General features: G+C 35.2%; 1 protein-coding gene across 3 annotated transcripts; it reads left to right on the top strand.

Annotated features, from left to right (window-relative positions):
- Window positions 1-5,490: 5,490 nt before the first annotated feature.
- On the top strand, window positions 5,491-19,702 carry LOC110006346 (glutathione hydrolase 2). 3 transcript variants are annotated; one of them, XM_020672976.2, is made up of 7 exons: window positions 5,491-5,959; window positions 6,235-6,554; window positions 6,872-7,357; window positions 8,434-8,668; window positions 13,688-13,750; window positions 13,912-13,989; window positions 19,202-19,702. In XM_020672976.2, exons 1-3 carry the CDS (start codon window positions 5,878-5,880, stop codon window positions 7,013-7,015), a joined length of 546 nt encoding a protein of 181 aa, XP_020528635.2. In that variant the 5' UTR covers window positions 5,491-5,877; the 3' UTR covers window positions 7,016-7,357; window positions 8,434-8,668; window positions 13,688-13,750; window positions 13,912-13,989; window positions 19,202-19,702. The 3 variants fall into 3 exon arrangements, with proteins under 3 accessions (XP_020528635.2, XP_088722909.1, XP_088722910.1); XM_088866783.1 differs by having other exon boundaries at window positions 5,491-6,554; XM_088866784.1 differs by lacking the exons at window positions 13,688-13,750; window positions 13,912-13,989; window positions 19,202-19,702 and having other exon boundaries at window positions 5,491-6,554; window positions 8,434-8,809.
- The last annotated feature ends 309 nt before the right edge of the window (window positions 19,703-20,011 follow it).

Below are 20,011 nucleotides of genomic sequence, written 5' to 3'. Positions count from 1 at the left end.
GCTACAACTCAATTATCAAGAACATACATTTTTTGCATTAAAAAATTAATAATAAAAACAATTCTTCAAAGAGCAGGCTAACATCAGTCATTCCAACTAAAAAATCCATGAACAACAGATAAAAAAAATACAGGTTTGTATTGAAAATATAATAACATGCATTTTTTTGCATAAATAATCCATCAACATACAATTTTTTCAACAAAAACTTTAACAATAAAAATTTAAAATATGGTTTAATACCTCATGATAATTAAAACCTTGTCACGATTTTCACATCTTTTCGAAAAATCATCATTTTTACAAAAAATTCGATCATGGAAAAAAAAAAAAAAAAATTACAGCAAACTCAAACAATAAAAATTAAAAATTGGGTTTAATACATCATGATAATCAAAACTTTATCACGTTTTTCACATCTTTTCGAAAAATCATCATTTTTCAAAAAAATCGATCATGGATAAAAAGAAATAAAAAAAAAAAAAGTACAGAAAATTTTCAAAAAATTTGATCATGGATTAAAAAAAAAAATTAACAAATTTTCAAAAAGTTCGATCATGGATTAAAAAAAAAAAATCACAAATTTTCTAAAAATTCGATCATGGATTACAAAAAATTCGATCATGGATTACAGAAAATTCGATCATGGATTACAAAAAATTCGATCATGGATTACAAAAAATTCGATCATGGATTACATAAAATTCGATCATGGATTACATAAAATTCGATCATGGATTACAAAAAAAAAAAAAAACATAAAAAAACAAAAAATTCGATCGTGGATTACAAGAACATAAAAAACAATTCGATCATGGATTACAAAAAATTTAATCATGGGTTACAAAAAAAAAAAAAAAACAAAAAATTCGATCATGGATTACAAGTAAAAAAAACAAACATTTCGATCATGGATTACAAAAAAGTCGATCATGGATTACAGAAAATTCTATCATGGATTACAAAAAATTCGATCATGGATTACATAAAATTCGATCATGGATTACAAAAAAAAAAACAAAAAAAAACAAAAAATTCGATCGTGGATTACAAAAAAAGAAAAAAACAATTACATCATGGATAACAAAAAATTCAATCATAGATTACAAAAAACTCTATCATGGATTACATAAAAAATAAAAAACAAAAGATTCAATCATGGATTACAAAAAAAACAAACATTTCGATCATGGATTACAAAACATTCGATCATGGATTACAAAAAATTCTATCATGGGTTACAAAAATAAAAAATAAAAAATAAAATTCAATCATGGATTACAAGAAAAAAAAACAAACATTTCGATCATGGATTAAAAAAAATTCGATCATGGATTACAAAAAATTCTATCATGGGCTACAAAAAAAAAAAAAAAAAAAAAGTTTCTTCTTCACAGAGTCGTTTTACATAAACGATTTTAACTCAAAAATTCACCTCTAAGTAAATAAATTACATCCAATTGAGTATATTTTCTGATAAACAACAATATAAGGAATCAAAACCCTAAATTTTTAGCACATTATTTCTAATATATCATGAAAACAAAATCAAAAGGCGGAAAAAAAAAAAAAAAAACAGCGGAATTTGGTTCCGCAGACATCTCACTGTTCATATCAAATTTCTTGCTGTAATTGACCAGATTACGTAAAATTGAAAATTTTAAATCATACTAGACACAATAAAGATTAAAAACCCTAATTATTGAACTCATTATGTTCAAAATATGCCGTGAAATAAATCAAATGGTGGAAAAAAAAAAAAACCCAAAGTTCTTACCTGTTTTTGTGAACCGAAGCCTTCAATCTCCAAAAAACTCTGTTTTTCTCAACGATTATCACAAATTAGTAACAAAAGGTTTTGATTCACAGCTTTAAGATCAAAATGCCTACAAATTTTAAAAGATTCATGCCCTATTTTGCATGAAATTTCAGAAAAGGCGGAAACCCTAAACCCCGAATTTTTCGTGATCCAAAAACAACCAATTTTTCCACCATTTAATCCTTCAAAAATCTGAATAAAGCTGTTTACAGCATGCAAATCAGATCACATGCCAAAAAAAACAAGAAAAATGATCAAAAAATGACAAATTTCAAAGAATCCCGTGAAGAACACTGTGCAACCCGTGTTCTTCACGGACTCGCCGATTCCGCACAGTGAATCGGTGAGTCACTGTGCGGAATCGTCCGGTTCTCTCTAGAACCGGACGATTTCCGATTTTCAAACCGATCCGGTCCATTTTCGTGAATTCCGAGTCTCGGCGATTTTTAAAACGCTGGTTAAAACCCCATGTCAACTAAAGAACGTGGCAAAGGTAAGGAAAAGCTTAAACCAAAAGCTTTTGAAAATAGTGATGGTCCCTAAGGACCATCATACTCATGTGGACCATCTTTTATTAAAAGTTTTTTTTCTCTCTTCTTTTTTTTTTTTCTTTTTTTTTTTTAAAAAAAATTTTAGGATTATTACATATTGGATCTTGAAATGAAAAATAAAAAATATTAGCAATGAATTGAGGTATTTTTTAGCAAAAAATACATGAAAGGTCGGTCCACCCACGTTTTTCTTAATTTTTTCTAAATTATCCCTTGGTCTAAAGATTCTCTCCTTAGATCAATTTTTATTTTTTATTTTTTTAGTTTTTTGTTAGTAAGGCTCACCTGGATCAGTCTAGAGAGTGGTTCGAGGCCCCCATCCACATACTTCTTTTTTCTTCCACAAAAAAGAAATAAAGAGCGGTCTAAAGATAGGGACCTTGAACTACTTTAGAACTAAGCCTAGAGCCCTAATAGCAAAGAAAATAAAAATTAAAAAAAAAAATCATGGATATGATCCTCATATGGAGTGACAATTTTGGAAAAATAAAAAAATGTGAGTTGACAAACCTTCCTTGTAATTTTCACCCAAAATTGACCCATTTGTATTTGGGTGGCTAAATTTATTTTATTAACCAAACTCAAAGTTCAAAGAAATTTTTTTGAACTTTATGACACACACACACACACACACACACACACACACACACACACACACACACACACACACACACACACACACACACACACACACACACACACACACACACACACACACACACACACACACACACATATATATATATATATATATATATATATATATATATATATATCTTAATTATATGGATATATATCTCTTGATAAGGTTAAATGTCAATAGGTATCTCAAGATTAGTTAGTAATTATCAATAGCTACTGGTATCTATCCAGCATTGTTATTTTCCGTATATTTATACGTGTCTTGTATATTCTTGATTAATAAATAAAAAGAGATATCTCTGCAGTATTCTGAGTTTTTAATATAGTATCGGAGCTCTAGACTATTCAACCCAAGATTTGGGCTCACCGACCTCAGATCTTAGGTCGGCGAAGTCGCGAAATTTTATGAGGCTATGTTTCCGAAAGGCCACTTACTCTCATCACCGTTTTGCATCGAATTGCATTGCTTGCTCTCGCCCTTGTTTAGCCCAACGCTACACTAGCAATCTAATCCCCTCCTTCCCAAAGCAGCATAAGAGAGCTTGCACCATCTATATACTAAACTTTTGTTTCTAAAGCACAGAAACTTCAGCTCTAATCTTCGTCCAAAAACTTCAACTTTCCTACTCGTCTCTGTTTGAATCAATCAATACTCTCAATTTAACAAAAACTTCATATCTCATCTTCGTCCATAGTTGAATCAATCAACACTCTCAGTTTAGTGAAAGAAAGTCATAGACCAAGGAAGCATTGTCAAATGCCTCCGAGTCATGTTTCGACGCTCTGTCGAGTCTGTTTCGACTCTCTGTAAAATAGCCATTGTCGTTGTTCTGGCATGTGTTCTGGACTACGAGTTAGTGAACCTGTCTCGAACTGCGAGTTGTTGAATCTGTCTCGGATTCATACCGAGTTTTGTTGGCTCTTTCAAGTGTCATTCTGTGAAGTGTCATTTTGTGCTTATTGTTCAAGCAAGAGTCCACTGCTTCTATTGGTTCTATTGGTGCACGTGAAGATTTAATTATACAACTATTGTTCAAATTCCAGCTGCTTTGTGAAAAAGCATCTTAAGTTTGAGTGAGAGTGTTAGCATGTGTGTGTGTGTGTGTATATATATATATATATATATATATATATATATATATATATCTTAATTATATGGATATATATCTCTTGATAAGGTTAAGTGTCAATAGGTATCTCAAGATTAGTTAGTAATTATCAATTATTGTTGGTATCTGTCCAGAATTGTTATTTTCCGTATATTTATATATTATTGATTAATTAATAGTTATAAGTACTGAAGGTAAATGGTCTCTTGTATACAATCCCTTTGTATTTTCCTTCTTCTTCTTTTCTTTTTCTTTCTTCTTTCTTTTTTTTGTTTTTTTCAAAGCCAAATATTGCAATGGGCCTCCCATTGTGTGCCCATAAGACAGCTTTTTGGCTGAGTCGCTGTGTGTGCATTCATAAGACAGCTTTTTGGCTTCCCTACAAATATTTTCTTTTTCCTTTCATTAGCAGGTAGTTGTTCATCCACTGCTCTTTCTCTAAGCACCATTGTTACTCTCTGTGCACATACTTCTGATACAGGCCTTCAGATTACCAAGGTTTACCCCTCTCTCTCTGACTGTGTTGGTTCTCGGATTTGCACATTAATCTGTGAAGGCTTTTAGCTTCGCCTAGAGTTACTTTGCCAACTCCTCCACTGTTCTCTGTCTCTGTTTGTGTTTGTGTTTGTGTACGTGCGCAATTTTGTTGCAGACTCTTAGATTAATGAAGAGTTATTTCTCTCCCTGTTTCGATGTTGGTGTGCTTTTGTTGCAACTCTTAGCTTTGCCTACACTTATTTTTCTCCATTACTCTTACTTCCTCATCTCTCTCTGTTTGTGTGTGTGAACGCGCTTTATTGCCGACACTTAGACCAGAGAAGGGTTAAATTTTGCCTATGTTATACTTGCTTTTTGTTGTGCTCGTATATTTGATTTTCAAGTACGTAATTATTCTGTTGACCAAACTCAAACTTTAAAAAAAAAAATTTTCGAACTTTGTGACACATCCAAGCTATCAAATTTTTCTTCAAATGATCATAAGGAATTGTAACCGCTATCAAAAGTAAAACTATATTCCCTTTATGTTATGTTACTTTTTATAAGCGGGTCAATATCTTATCATATTTTTGGAGCTCACACCTCAGTACCCTACCCTAACGCTTTGTTCGAGGTGGCCCTTTCCTATCCAACAACCAATAGCTGACCTTCACTGGGCCCAACCTACCCTGCAAGCGCAATTGGTTGATGGCAGACTCACAAGAGCCAGAAGTTTGCTTTATGAATGAGTTTTTCAATCAGCACCTAAAGCGGAGTCATGGGCTTCTTCGAGATAAGGATTCAGTCTCGCTTCATCGCTCGCTTGGTCCACAGGTCAGTGAAAAAAAGCGCCCTATCTTTGAAGCGGAGAGTGATCGAATGAAGAGAACGATCGACCAACGGAACAAAAAGAGAATTTGGACTCTCACATCAAAAGACTGCATAAATTGACTAAATGAAGAGAGGGGCTTCACTGCTCGCTCAATGCGCCTCATTTTTATATGCAATTTCGGAAAAACCTTTCTCGGTGACAGATGTGATTGATGAAGCCATCCCAGGAAAAAAAAAAAAGCACGCATCCGTACGGTATAACAAGACCGATGCTATCTAGTGAAATAAAGGGAAGACTTTGCTTGTTCCGTGGTATGGACCACTGAATGGGTTCTGCTGCGTACTTCTTGGGCCGAGCTCGTCTCAACCGGTCATCCCCTTAGAGTGATGAAACTTCGTGGGTGCGTGACTTTACCATCATATCATCTACTTTGTCTTCCATCTCTACATGCCTCATGTCATGGAAGATGGCTGTCATAGCTATCTGGTAGGTTGCCACGGCATTTTTCAATCCGAACAGCTTGATAACAGTAAGTTCCCTATTGCATGATGAAGGAGTGTTTGTGACAAAAACCTACTTAAACTTTTTGCGGGCTTCAAAAAGTGCCCATATGGATCGAAGTCGTCCAATTTGAATCGAGAATCAATGGGAGTAGTATGGTTCCCACCATTTATGATGTACCGAATTGGCAGGTTCTCTTACAGAATCTGACCCCAATGAGTGAGATGATAAAACTTAGAAATCATGAGCATGACGATTTAGTTCAAGTGGTATTGACCCTCTGTTATTTTATGGCATTTGCAGCAATGTGGCCAACCTTAATTTTCTTGTTGTTCCTGATCGAATCCATTTCATGCCACTCAGTTCTGAGGATTCTACCAGTTCAGAAAGAAGCGATCATGGTAGAACACGCCGTTGTAGCAACAGATGATGGTCGATGTTCACGAATTGGTAGCAGAATCCTTCGAAAGGGAGGTCATGCAGTTGCTGCTGCCTTCTGCCTCGGTGTTGTTAGCCCGGCATCGAGTGGCATCGGTGGGGGAGCTTTCATGTTGGTTCGATCTGCAGATGGGCATGTGCAGGGCTATGACATGCGAGAAACTGCTCCCTCTAATGCTTCAAGGGTAAGAGAATGAGGGAATTTACTTTTTTTTTATTTACCAAAAAAACTTGTTTTCTCTCTAACTTTCATTCCATTATTGTATTCTATGTACTTTTAGAATTAACTTAGCAAAACAGGAAAAATTAAAAGAAAAAGAAAAATTAGAGAGAGAAAGACCCTTAGAGCTAAAATAGAATAGTGCTAGAGTGGCTAAATCTTGTGTATTGATTAACTATTTATTTTGCAATTATTGCAAAAACAAATACTCAAATCCCATTCTAATGGCATAAATTACATTTATCGGATATGTTTGCATATGATCCGTCTGCAAAAGAACAGGGTGGACTCTCTGTTGGAGTTCCAGGTGAAATTTTAGGTCTCTATGAGGCTTGGAAGGATTATGGGAGGCTCCCATGGTATATACTTGTGAAACCTGCAATTGCAATAGCAAGATACGGATACGAGATAGATCGTTTTCTATAGTTTCAAATGAAAAATACAGAGGAGGCAATACGTAAAGACGACGGTTTAAGAGAGGTGTTCATGGTGAATGGGACACTGTTGAAGGTTGGAGATATATGTCGTGACATTAAACTTGCGAATACATTGGAGAAGATCGCATTTCACGGGGCATCGGTGTTTACGACGATCCCATAGGGGCTGATTTGATTCAGGATATCAAAGAGAAAGGAGGGATAATCACAGTATTTAAATGGTTATAGGGATAAACATAGGAAGCCAATTTCTGCTAAGGTCATGAATCATGAGATTATTACCATGCCTATGCCTGTGCCTGTGCCTGCTGGAGGTGTTGGGATGATTATGGTGCGTATTTCTTCTCAATTCATCATAACAAACTCTTACACACACTCACTCTCTTATGTTCAATTTATCCATTATTGATTTTTTTGTACATCATCTTTACAGATCTACTCTCACATGGCCCCACATAAAAAATACCAAAGATTAATTTGTGTACATCATCTTTACAAGTCTATTCTCACATGGGCTCACCTAAAAAGCACCAAAGATTATTTTTTGCACATCTTCTTTACAAGTCTGTTCTCACAGGGGCTCACCTAAAAAGTACAAAAGAAAATGTTTATTACAAAATAAGATGACCAAAATACTTGTACAAATAAGCAAAATATCTCTAAATGTAATGGGTTTTCTTAGTAACGTCCTCAATATTTATTGACACTTAAATACACTTGAATTGTAATACAAAATTTTACAAGTAGAATCATTTTTTGTCGTTTAAAAAGATAGAATGGATATTTTTATAAAAAAAAAGTGACATTCTATTAATAGTTAAAAAACAGTTAATGCATCTTGTGGGTGACGTCACACACTATGTTGGTGATGTCATTGTCTACTGTTGTTAATAAATGTTTTTTGTTTTTATTAGGAATTTCTACTTTACTTTTGACTAATTATTTAAGATAACCCTAGATAAAAAGTTACTACACTATATGATAAGGGTATCTAAGCATCCAAAATTGCTTAGGACTTTAAAGGTATACACCACCAAGTGGAATAGTTTAACAAAACCCAAAATTAATACATGTATTTTGGACTTTTTATTAAATCAAAAACACTTTTAATTGTTTTGCATGTGCCACTATGAGAATAGGGATGCCCTTTTATAAAATTTTGAATCAAACAATGCTAGGTATGACAAGCTATACTAGCCATCCAATCAGATCAGACAATTGGTATTTGGAAACATAAATTTATCTATGGATGGAAACTTATAAAAAGCGTGTCCTTGTGATTTCCAAAAAAATACTTATACGCAAATCTTCCCATTTCAAATAAATCCATTTCAATTTTCCTGTATGTCTGTTTACTTTTTGCCAAGTGCATGAGAAGGTGATTAAAAGGTCCAATTTGTGTTGTAGGTTCTGAATATACTTGCTCAATATAGAAGTGCTCAAGCCCTTTGCGGCTCGCTAGACTCGACCGAATGGCTGAAGCAGTGAAGCACATGTTTTCCGCAAGAATGAACCTGGGTCACCCAGACTTTGCGGATATTGAATCTGTTGTCTATAAAATGCTGTCTCGAAGCTTTGCAAGAGAAATAAAGGAGAGAATAAACGATAAAAGAACTTATGATCCTAGCTACTATCTTGATACGTACAAACACTTCTTAAAGCTTTTACATTCCAAAAAAGTATTTGAATTGCATTCAAGCTCATATCGCTCTAGATAGCAACACCACATTGTGATACTTAAGTGTGGGGTTCTTCAATTTTATTTGGCATGAATTTTAACTTACACTCATGTTGTCAAATATTTTCGGATGGGGTGATTTTACTTTGTTTCTTTGTAGGTGAAGACATAGGTGATAATGGGCCAGGCAGCCTAGCCCTAAACAGCCATGTCTAGGTCTGGTGTCCACAGGCCTGGGCCAAGGGTCATGACCCAACCTGACCCAAAACCATTAAGGGATTCGGGCCTGGGCACCCTGAAAGAAGGGCTGAGCATCGGCCATGGCCTCTTAGGGTTGGCCTTTTAGGGTCCAAGGGCCCGACTCAGCCTGGCCGTGCCTTTGCCACCCTTAATCTACATTCGTAAAAGTATGGTATGTGCTTAACATGAAATCATTTGCCTTTGCTTCCTCAATAGGGCATAGAGGGTCATGGCACTGTGGTTCCTATCCAATCTTAGCGCTAGAAATAGAGAGAAAAATCAGAAAATAGATGCTTTGCATGTGACTTAGCAACCTAATAGCTAAAAATAAAAACCTTTTCTATACAATTATTCGCCGTTACATGGTGCACAAACCCTGCCCCCTGTAGGGCTATATCCACCGCCTCAGCAACTAGAAATCACTGTCACAATGAAGATTACAGTTTTGGGTTACAATACATAATACCTATCTCTAAACATTGGTAAAAGACCATCACCGATCTTCCCATCTAAACCCGCTTTCCCGACTGAACAACACCATCGATCAACATCATCTTTCCCATCGCAATACCACTACTGAAAAGATAACCTCGAGAGCAACATAAATATTTTTTCTCTCTAGAAATGGAAGTTAACCAACACAAAACTCATGGGAATACCACTCCTCTCTCAGAGGACATGTCTCTCTCTCTTGGAGACCTATCTCCATATTGGAAATCCATTCCCATTAACCCCAAAGGGGTGACCCTCAAAAGATGGGTATTATATCCTCCTTCACTCTCTTATAAAGATAATGCTTTATTGCTTCCCAAGAACGTCAATTTTCTATTTTCCATAACACCTTAATCTTTAGAAGAAAATATGGGTACGATGATTTAGCTATCATCAAACCCAACAATTTCCGCCTTGATAGCAAAATCACCGTAATTGCATTGACAACCTTCATTGAATAGATTTCTTGATTTCTTCATACTTGCCTCCATTGTAGAATTTTTACAAACATTTTACTCTCATATTTCTCCTCGTCAAACCATGATTTCTTCTCTCTTGCCTCCATTGTAGATTTTTCACAAACACATTGCCTTCATATTTCTCCACCTCAAACCATGTATCCATAACACTTTGTCATTCCTTTTTTTCTTAATATAGACCATAGCCCGTACACACCTTGTACTTTAATATCAATTGTAGCGTTCTCAAAAACCCCTCAGCTTGCGGAATCGAGAATCCCAAACACCCGGATCCCCCCCAAGATCGTGTACTCAATTGGCCAAATACGAAGTAGACGAATACAACTATAAATCGAGTGCGAGAAATAAAGCAAACATAAAAAACACATCACAACAACACACGATTTACGTTGTTCACCCCGTAGGGCTACATCCATGGTCTCGGCAACAAGAAATTCAGTATCACAATAAAGATTACAGTTTTAGGTTACAAGAGATAATACCTATCTCTAAATATCGGTAAAAAACCATCACCGATCTTTCCTTCTAAACCCGCTCTCCCGACCGAGCAATATTGCCGATCAACATCTTTTTTCCCACCACAATACCGCTACTGAAAAGATAACCTCAAGAGCAACATAGAGTTTTTCTCTTTCTAGAAGTGGAAGTTAACCAACCCAAAACTCATGGGAATACTGTCCATCTCTCATATGTCATGTCGCTCTCTCTCTCTCTTGGATACCCATCTCTATATTAGACATCCATTCTCATAACCCCAAAAGGGGTGACCCTAGGGAGTGTTTGATAACAGGAAGTGTCTTCCTAGAAGTTTAGAACTTATTAATATTGTTCAAGTTTCGTCTTTGATAAAAAAATTGAACTTCAAACAAAACTTCAAGGAACTATGCAAGTTCCAATCTTGCTTTAAAAGAAAAAGTTCCAACTCAAGGATTGGAACTTAAACTTTGAACTCTTTTTTTATGAAACCCCCCCCCTCCCACCCCCCAGATATAAAATGTATATATTTTTTATTGTATAATATACAATATAATTTATTGTATAATATATAATATATTTTATTATATATTATATTTTATTTATATAATAGATATTTATAAAATTATATAATAAAAATATATGCAATGTATAATATATTATATTATTTTATATAAATATATAAATATATAAATATATATATATATATTATATAATAAAATAAATAAAAAGTACAATATTGTGGTATACATATATATAATATATAATATGCTTATATGTATATTATGTAATAAAAATAAAGATTAATCAAATAATTCACTACATAAAATATCTTATATAATACAAATATATATCAATAAAATAAATATAAAATATACTATATTATATTTTACATCACATTATATATGATATACATATATTTTTTATTGTATAATATATAATATACTTTTTTGTATAATATATAATATATTTTATTATATATCATATTTTATTTATAATATATATATATATATATATTAAAAATAAATATAAAATACAATATATCACATGTTATAGTATGTTATAAATATTATATATTTATAGTTAAATTATTATCAATATAAATATAAATGTAAGATATTTACCATATATCCCAAGAGTTATCAAACACAGAAACTATGAACTTATTAACTTTCCAAGGAGGTTATCAAATACAGAAAAACTTCTAATTTACAGTTCTTCAGGAACTTCCAACTTACAATTCAAGAACGTGCTTCCAGTTATCAAACAGGACCTTAAAGGATGGGTATTATATCCTCCTTCACTCTCTTATGAAGATATCACTTTTTTGCTTCTTAAGAAAGCCAATTTTCTATTTCCCATAATACCCTAATCTTTAGAAAAAAGCCAATTTTCTATTACCTTAATCTTTAGAAGAAAATATGGGTATGGTGAACTACATATAGACACTTATAGGCACTTATATGTACCAAGATTGGTACGTACTAGGCGACACGAGCCAGGCTCTTAAGATACCCTACTGCCAATCTTAGTGTACCAATTAAAAAGGGAACTACATATAGACACTTATACATTCATCGTATGTACCAATGTTGTTGGTTTTTTTTTTTTTTTTTAAAATGTCAATGTTAGTGTACCCTTTCAAAACCTGAATTCCTACTATGCTCTTAAGACGTCATTCTAGTGCTTCTTTAACGTCCTTGGACCTTAGCCTAGCTTTCTCCCTGGTCTGTTACTTGTCTTTAGGGTATCTGGATTTCTGCCCTTCTTCAAGATCCCGTCTTCAAGATACCCTACGTCCAATCTCACTTGACAATTGGAGCCTTAGGACCCCCTTGGGCCTTCTCATTCTTATGCCACCTTCCTACTTGGTTTATAGATCTCCTGTCACTAATTGGAATCTCTCTCCATTATTTTGTCTTTGCTAGAAAACTTCCTTGAGATTGCCTTCAGTTTCTTTTCCACCTTTCTAGGAATTTAAAATAGGGAGATATGATAGAGTTGGATATTGCATTTGGTGGCTCTATTGAAAGTAACCTCGACCTGAATATAACTAATTAGCGCTTTCATGTTCTCATGCTCCTCTCAGTACTTTCCACTATTGAAACTTTTGAGAATCCTCTTCATTGTTGCCCCTGCACAATAACTTCCTCTGGATGCACTTGAGTTTTCTTTGCCACCATTTTGAGATTTGTGGCAAAAGCTTCCTCTGGATTCTCTCGATTTTCTGTCACAATTCTGAGATTTGACAAAGGGATATTGTATAACTGGATATTGTATTTTGTTGCCTTAGTGAGAGTATCTGTCCTCCAAAGGATCAATAGTTGTGCTCTCTTGGTGTAAGTCTCCTCACATATCATTCCAAATATGGATCCCAACCTATTGTTCTAGGATTACCCTCAAAAAAGGGGTGACCAGATAGCTATATGGAGTTATGAACTTCTTGCAATGTCAAAGGTAATGAATTCTAAACTAGTATGTTTGTTTAAAACTTGCTGATTCAATTCAGGACTTGCCCAAGGCGACTTGGCTAGGCAATCAGGCAAGACTTGATGAGTTTACAAGACTTGTCTTAATTTTTGAAGAGCGTCAGCTGAATAGACTTGATCAGGCGCAGCTGGGGACCAGGTACAATGATGAGTCAATCTGAGTTTTAATACATCGGACCGCAATCTACAATCAGTATTGCATAATAGAATTTGGCCTTAGTGGGTTCTTGAGTTTTCAAGGCTCACACTATTCAACTTTTCCAGTCCGAAATGTAGCTTTCGTAATAAAAAGTTCATTCTAAAAATCATGCGCCAAACTGCCCGCTCTTCTTTTGGTCACTTCTACTCTATGCTTTTCCTATTTCCAAATCACTTCTTTTGTCAACTTTGATTTCGACTGCCTAGTAAGTGGGTACCATTATAGAGAGCATAATTTAATATGTGCATTTCTACCTAGTATCCTAAAATATTTACATAACTCAAAAACATGAGTGGTAGTGAGTGGAAACTTATGAATCTGAATACCTGTAAAGAAAAAAAATCTACATAGTCACTTGAGCTTTCCGGGACTGTAGTTGTAGGCAAATAGTCTTAGAACATTCATAATTTTATGACTACGAAGTTTACCCTTTGAACAATATATTGATCGTTATAATTATAAATATGGTATTCTATGTAGGCATTCATACATGCTTGTGTGCAGTGACATATATTACAATTTTAAATCTACTAATCAGCTGCTACGATGTTTTTTAAAAAAGTTCGACTTCTAGCTGATTCTTAAAACGAAACTTGCATGGCTTTAGCAGTACGAAGGATTGGTTCAGAGGTATGCTACTTCACACTTGTCTTCTTCTGCAGTCCGACATAAGGTAAATTAGTGAATAAGTGGTTGTAGAGACATTGTTCTTGGCCGTTCAAATTATTCTGAGTTTGTCACCCTATTCTTGGGAAAAAAAAACTATTCTGAGTTTCATGCGCGTGTCGCCTCTTGGATTAAGTGTTTTATGTCAGCAATAACTTTTGTTGGCAGCTTGGCATTTTTAAGGAGTTCTGTGAAAATGACTGTTGTTACAGCACTACTGAGTGTGGAATTACTTCCATGGAATTGGTGGGTCATGATTTCCCTTTGAGAAGAATATACATCTAGAAAATCATAATATATAACTTAGGGAAAATATCGTACAGACCCTCAACTTCTAAACTTATTTTGCTGATGTAGTCCCTCCCATTTTTCCTCTTTCAAGCACGTATCAAATATCTCCTAACACTATCAAGATACCCCCTCATCCCCTCCCTTCCCTCGTTTCTCACTTTTTTACATTCGATTTGACGTCAACAATTTCTCTCATACCACATAAGGTAGAAAAGGGTTGGGAGAAGGGGGGAAGGGGATGAAAGGGTAAGTTTAAGTTGATAGTTTTAGGGGAAATTTAATGCCTCGTGAAAGAGAAAAGTTGGGAGAGGCTATTGTGAAATGAGTTTTGAAATTGGGGGTCCGTATGATATTTTTTCTATAATTTATTCAGTTAAATTTGTCTATTTTTATGTTATACTTTCAGTTATTCTTTACTTGTCATATATTTATTGCTGTAGGCAGTGATTGAAAAATTTAAATTAGATACAATACAATGTTGCTCTTCACTAAGCTACAATATAGTTCTTTGATTAATGCCGATAGTTTTGCTTGTTTGTTGCAGCTTCATGTTTGTTGTTTTTATGATACAATCTTACCGTTTGGTATCATTGTTCCTTTCGTGCTTGTTCCCTTTTTTTCTGTTCTTTTGTTTTTTCATATTCAGATAGCACTTCTAAGCAGAATTCCTTTGACTTGTGTATTTGCCCTTGAATAATCTTCATCTGTTTGACATTTATAGTGTGAGAAGAATAATATCAAAGAGAACGAAGGGAGAGAGAGAGAGAGAGTTGAAGAGAGAAGACTAGATGATGGTAGAGGTGGCTAGAGGCTAGAGGCAGTCCCTTTAGGGTTTCTTGGCCTCCACACCCCTCCCTATCTTATTTATAAACTGCAGTTGTGTACAAGTTGCAGTGATGCCCTTATATCCCTTAGTTATTATTCCAATCCCCTTAAGTATACGAAAAAGGACAAGATTGCCCCTTATTTTTTTCAGTAGATCAGTGGGGAATAAAAGCCCCTACCCGTTTTTAAAAATAATTAGCGGTTTTCGAATGCGCCAGTGGAAATGGAAACCTAAACCGGTAGCTGAGGCTCAAGGGATACTACCGTCACAACCTCAACCTCATTTCCAAGATTGCCCCTATTGGCCCACAAACAATGCACAAAAGTAAAAGAACTAAATTTTCAACACTCCCTCTCAAGTTGGAACATAAATACCACCCATGTCCAGCTTGGGACAAATCATCTAAGCTTAGTTTCTACCAAGAGGCTTGGTGAATATATCAGCCAACTAATCCCTCAACTTCATGTACGAAGTAGATATATGCTTACTTGCTACTTTCTCCTGAATAAAATGATAATCCGCTTCCATATGCTTTATTTTTTGGAATACTAGGTTTCTGGTTATCTGGATGGCTGCGTGATTGTCACAAAACATCTTCATCGGTTCAATAACCATGAATTTCATCCCCTGTATCAAGGTTTCTAGCCACTATTACTCACATGTAGTGTGGGCCATTGCTCTCTATTCAACCTCTGTGCTAGACCTAGTTATCTGGTTCAGACTCTTACTCTTTCATGTCACCAAGTTTCCTCCAACAAAAGTACAATAAACTGCAGTTGCTCTTCTATATTATGTATATCCTATTCAACTGGCACTAGAACAACTTATAGTTACTGGAGTCCTCCACCCTAGGTAGCGTTTCTTGTTTGGAAACACAATTCTGCATTTTCATGAAGGAATCTCCACAAATCCCAATCCATGCAAGTTAGGGATCACAATTCCCTATTTTTTGAATCTCATTCTGATGCCTTTGGAATATAGGTTCCACCTCACCTAAATTTGCAATTCACGGGTGCACAAGATCATGATTCAACCAATATGATACCTTGCTTCCAAATGTTAAGAATAGCGATCAGAGGTTCTTGGAATAGAGATCCACGACATCAAAGTGATTGCCAAATTTTATCGAATGCTTGGAATTTTTTAAACATAATTTGAAAAAAAATTTATTTGAAGATTTATTACTAATTAATATAAATGGCTTATCTAATATTCGTATGGGTTTTGACAACCTCTAGTTTACATCATTACTAGATTTCAAGAATTTGTAATAAATGTATTATTTTTAGACATATATTATTAATTTATTAATTTGATTTTCATTATTTAATCTAAAAACTCTAAGAAAGTACTTAGTTAAGGGTACTTGACCTTGTTTCCAGTACTTATGGAGAACTGTGATAAAGGGCACTCAATACATTGACCCCAATTTTAGGGGAGGGCTATCAAAGACATTGATTCCAATAATATGGGGCTTTGGGTTAACGTACTCAATATATGGAGTCTAATACTAACAAACTTTTGCTTTTAGATTATTTCAAACCTTAAATCTTTGCCTGTTGAAACCCGTATCTTCATAATTTCATGCCTAGTTCCAAGTGGTTTGGTGCAAGGTTATAGTAAGTTAGGAATCTTGGTTAGAAGTTGATGGAACCATGATTCCTACAAAGTAGGAATCTCGATTCATATTATCTTGGAGCACGATTCCCAAATGGTAGGATTCTTGCGTCATGTGATGCATTGTACAGACGACTATTCCAACAAGAAGAATCATCTACCCAACTGCAATTTCATGATTTCGATTCTTGAAACAATTTGGAGTCATAGGCATTTCCAACAACTATAGAATAGCTCTAACTTGTTGAAATGACTGTTCTGCCAATATCCTGGAGCCCCTTCAAATATTTCAAGATTCTCCTTACCGCCTCCTAGAGTGTTGTCCTGGGAGATGCATGAAGTGGCTCATTACACTCACTGCAAAGGCTATGTCCGACCGAGTGATTGTTGGGTAGATAAGTCTACCTTCAAGCCTTTTGTACCTACCTGGTCCTTCAAGTACCCTTCCTTGATCCACTGGTAATTTAGTACTTGGATCCATCGGCATGTCAACTAGCTTGGCACCTAGCATCCCTATTTCTGTCAGCAAATCTATTACATATTCTCTTTGAGACAAGCCAAAACCGTACTTGGACCAAGCCACTTCAATCCCCAAAAATATCTTAGTTGTCCCAGATCTTTTGTCTCAACTTGGTGTCTCGTCAATTTATTAATTCTTTCCTGATCAGTCCCTGCGATGATAATATCAACATAAACTACCAAGATAATTGCCCCTTGGGTTGTCTTTGAATAAATACTGATTGATCCACATGGCTTTTTTGAAACCCATATGCTATAAAAATTTTGTTGAACTTATCAAACTATGCACGTGCGGACTACTTCAGGCTATAAATGCCTTGCTCCAACTTGCATACCTTGTTTAACTCCCCCTGATTAACAAACCATCCGTCCACAGTGAGTGCATTTTCTATTACCATAGCCTCCACTACAACCTCCCCCCAAATCAAGATCACATCCTCCTTTACCACCACCATGACCTTTGTCCCCATCACCTACCCATGGATGAGGTCAATGCACACCCATCACTAACACTAGAGGCGGATGAAGGTGTAGATATGGCATCTCGTTGAAGATAGGAGAATGCATTATTTGGAGACAGGAGTTCATTTTCGGCTAATATCTTTCTACGAATAGTCTAGTATTCAGAATTAAGGCTGGATAAGAATTTTGCAACTCGAAATTCATCTTGTTGCTTTCTTCAGTTACACCATATAAATAATGGCTGATACATGTTTAACTCTTCCCACATGCCTCGAAGAGAATTGTAATTTACACTAATACTACAATTGATAAATTCACTTATAGTCACCTCGCTGTAAAAGAAAGATATTCTCATAAAGTTTATAAATTCAAGAAATATTCTTATCAGAAGAGTACATCTAATGCAAAGCCTTCAAACTTCTTTAATAGTATCGAGAAACATCACATTTGCAATCACATGGGGTCTATACTATTTCATAATCAGGTCATGAATTGATAATTCTCCTTAAGCCATTCTTCATACCTACTATCTGATTCTTTGGGCCCATTTGCAGTCAAGAACTTCATTTACCCTTGGCACCAAGAAACACCTTTATAGACTGAGCTCATAAGAGATAATTGGATATTGGACCCATTTAATTTCACAGAGGAAACTGGCATTGCAATCACTTCATTGATGCTGGAAATTCCGAACTTGCTTTCATTAGCCATGAGGGTAAAATGCATACAAACTAGGAGAATACATCGATACACAATACTATAGCAGGCCAGATACACTTGAAGGCATTAAATCAATCCATTGAATATTGTAAACCCCAAAAGACAGTACAAACAGCAGGTTACATGGTGGATTACTTCTCTTTTAGATGTAGACAAACATAGATCTCCCTAGTTGAGCTTAGCATGAACTTCCTCTATCTGTCTACTGTATCTGCAACAAACTTTGACATATTTCAATCACTATTCCTCTTGATTCTTCATATCCAAAGGAGGAAACATGAGGAACACAAAGTCTTAACAGTAAGTGCAAATAACCATATTTGTTCTACATAGAAAAAGAAAGAAAATTGAGGTGCCCTTTGATGAAATCAGGAATTTTTTTTTTCGGTCTTTTACTTTTAAGGAAAAAAAATAAGAAGAGATATGGACTCCATGCTTTGATACCATGCTTGAAGAATTATATCAAAGAAGAGGAAGAGAGATATGAGAGGAAGTGAGAGAAAAGTTAGAGAGAGAAAGTTGAAGATAGAAGGCAAGAAGATGGAGAGAGGTGGCTGGAGGCAGTCCAAATTGGTGTTTCTTGGCTTCCGTGCCCCTCTCTATCTTATTTGTGACCCTATGTACAAATTGCAGTAATGCCCTTATGTCCCCCCAGTTACTATACTAATATCCATAAGTATAAGACAAGAACACCCTATTGGCCCCCAAACAAGGCACATAACTAAAATAATTCATCTTCAATATATATAAAAATGAGTCAAATCTGAACTTTGGTATGGTGTTCTTGAGGTTATAATGTGTTATAGGTAATGGCTTTATTAGTACACTGCTAATGACTAACTTTGTAACGGAGTGTTTATGTACTGTTTGGGAATTCTGTTTTGGTGATCTGAAATCTCTACCTTTAAGCTCGTTGAGGATCGTTGCATATATTACCTGTCTATGGTCGGTCTATTTTGAGAAAGAATTGTCATGCTTCAAACAGCAAGCCTTACAATTTACTGATCTTTTTCACATTTTCAGGTGCCGCCCTTTAGTAATTTTATCAGTCATTCTGAGGCTTTGTGGATGACATTTTCATCTCAGAAGCAGAAAGGTATTGGGAACAATGAAATCGATGACAGTGTGCTCCCCTCTTCAAATCATGGAACGTTTACTCGACGAATAATATCAAGTAGAGATCTTGGAATTGTTCTTATGGGTTTTCTACAGATTGGTGCCAAATCTTTTTCCAATACACTATGTCTAAACTTTTAGGGTTAATAAGGTGCATTCTTTTGTTGTCATTCTATTTGCTGGTTGTGATATCTACCATGTCTAAATGTGTTGTTGAAAGGTTTATCCTTATTTTTATTGGTATTTGATGTTTAGGTTTCTCCATCTTCAGGACGATTAGCTAGGGTTTTACTTTCTGTGAGACTAAATATCGGCTTTACAAGGAGAGAAGTGCCCGACCTAGTTTATGCTTGCGGTTCTAACATTTTAAATAAATACATCTCTGAAGATGACTGTCATATCCTTAAATATAAAATAGAAGTGCGAAGTGCAAAGCTGAGCATGGAAGGGTATGAACGACCTTACTGAATGCCATATAACACATGCAGTATGCTGGAAATAAATTAATTAAGCATTATTGTATTTGATGGGCAGAACTTTATTTTATCTTTGTTTATGACTTCTTTATCCTATTTCTTTAAATAAGAGCCGCGGAGGTCACATTGAACCATCACGCCACTCTTCTCTTCTCCTCTTCTCTCTATATCTCCCATACATCTCTCTCTCTCACTCTCTTCTTCTTCTTTATCTTCTTTCTTCTCTTTCTCTCTAGGTCCT

Source organism: Amborella trichopoda, chromosome 5 (genome assembly GCF_054954075.1).
Source record: "Amborella trichopoda isolate Santa Cruz 75 chromosome 5, AtrichopodaSantaCruz75HAP2 v2.0, whole genome shotgun sequence".
NCBI lineage: Eukaryota > Viridiplantae > Streptophyta > Magnoliopsida > Amborellales > Amborellaceae > Amborella > Amborella trichopoda.
Note: the sequence above shows the minus strand (reverse complement) of the source record. Positions and strands in the feature narration are given on the sequence as shown.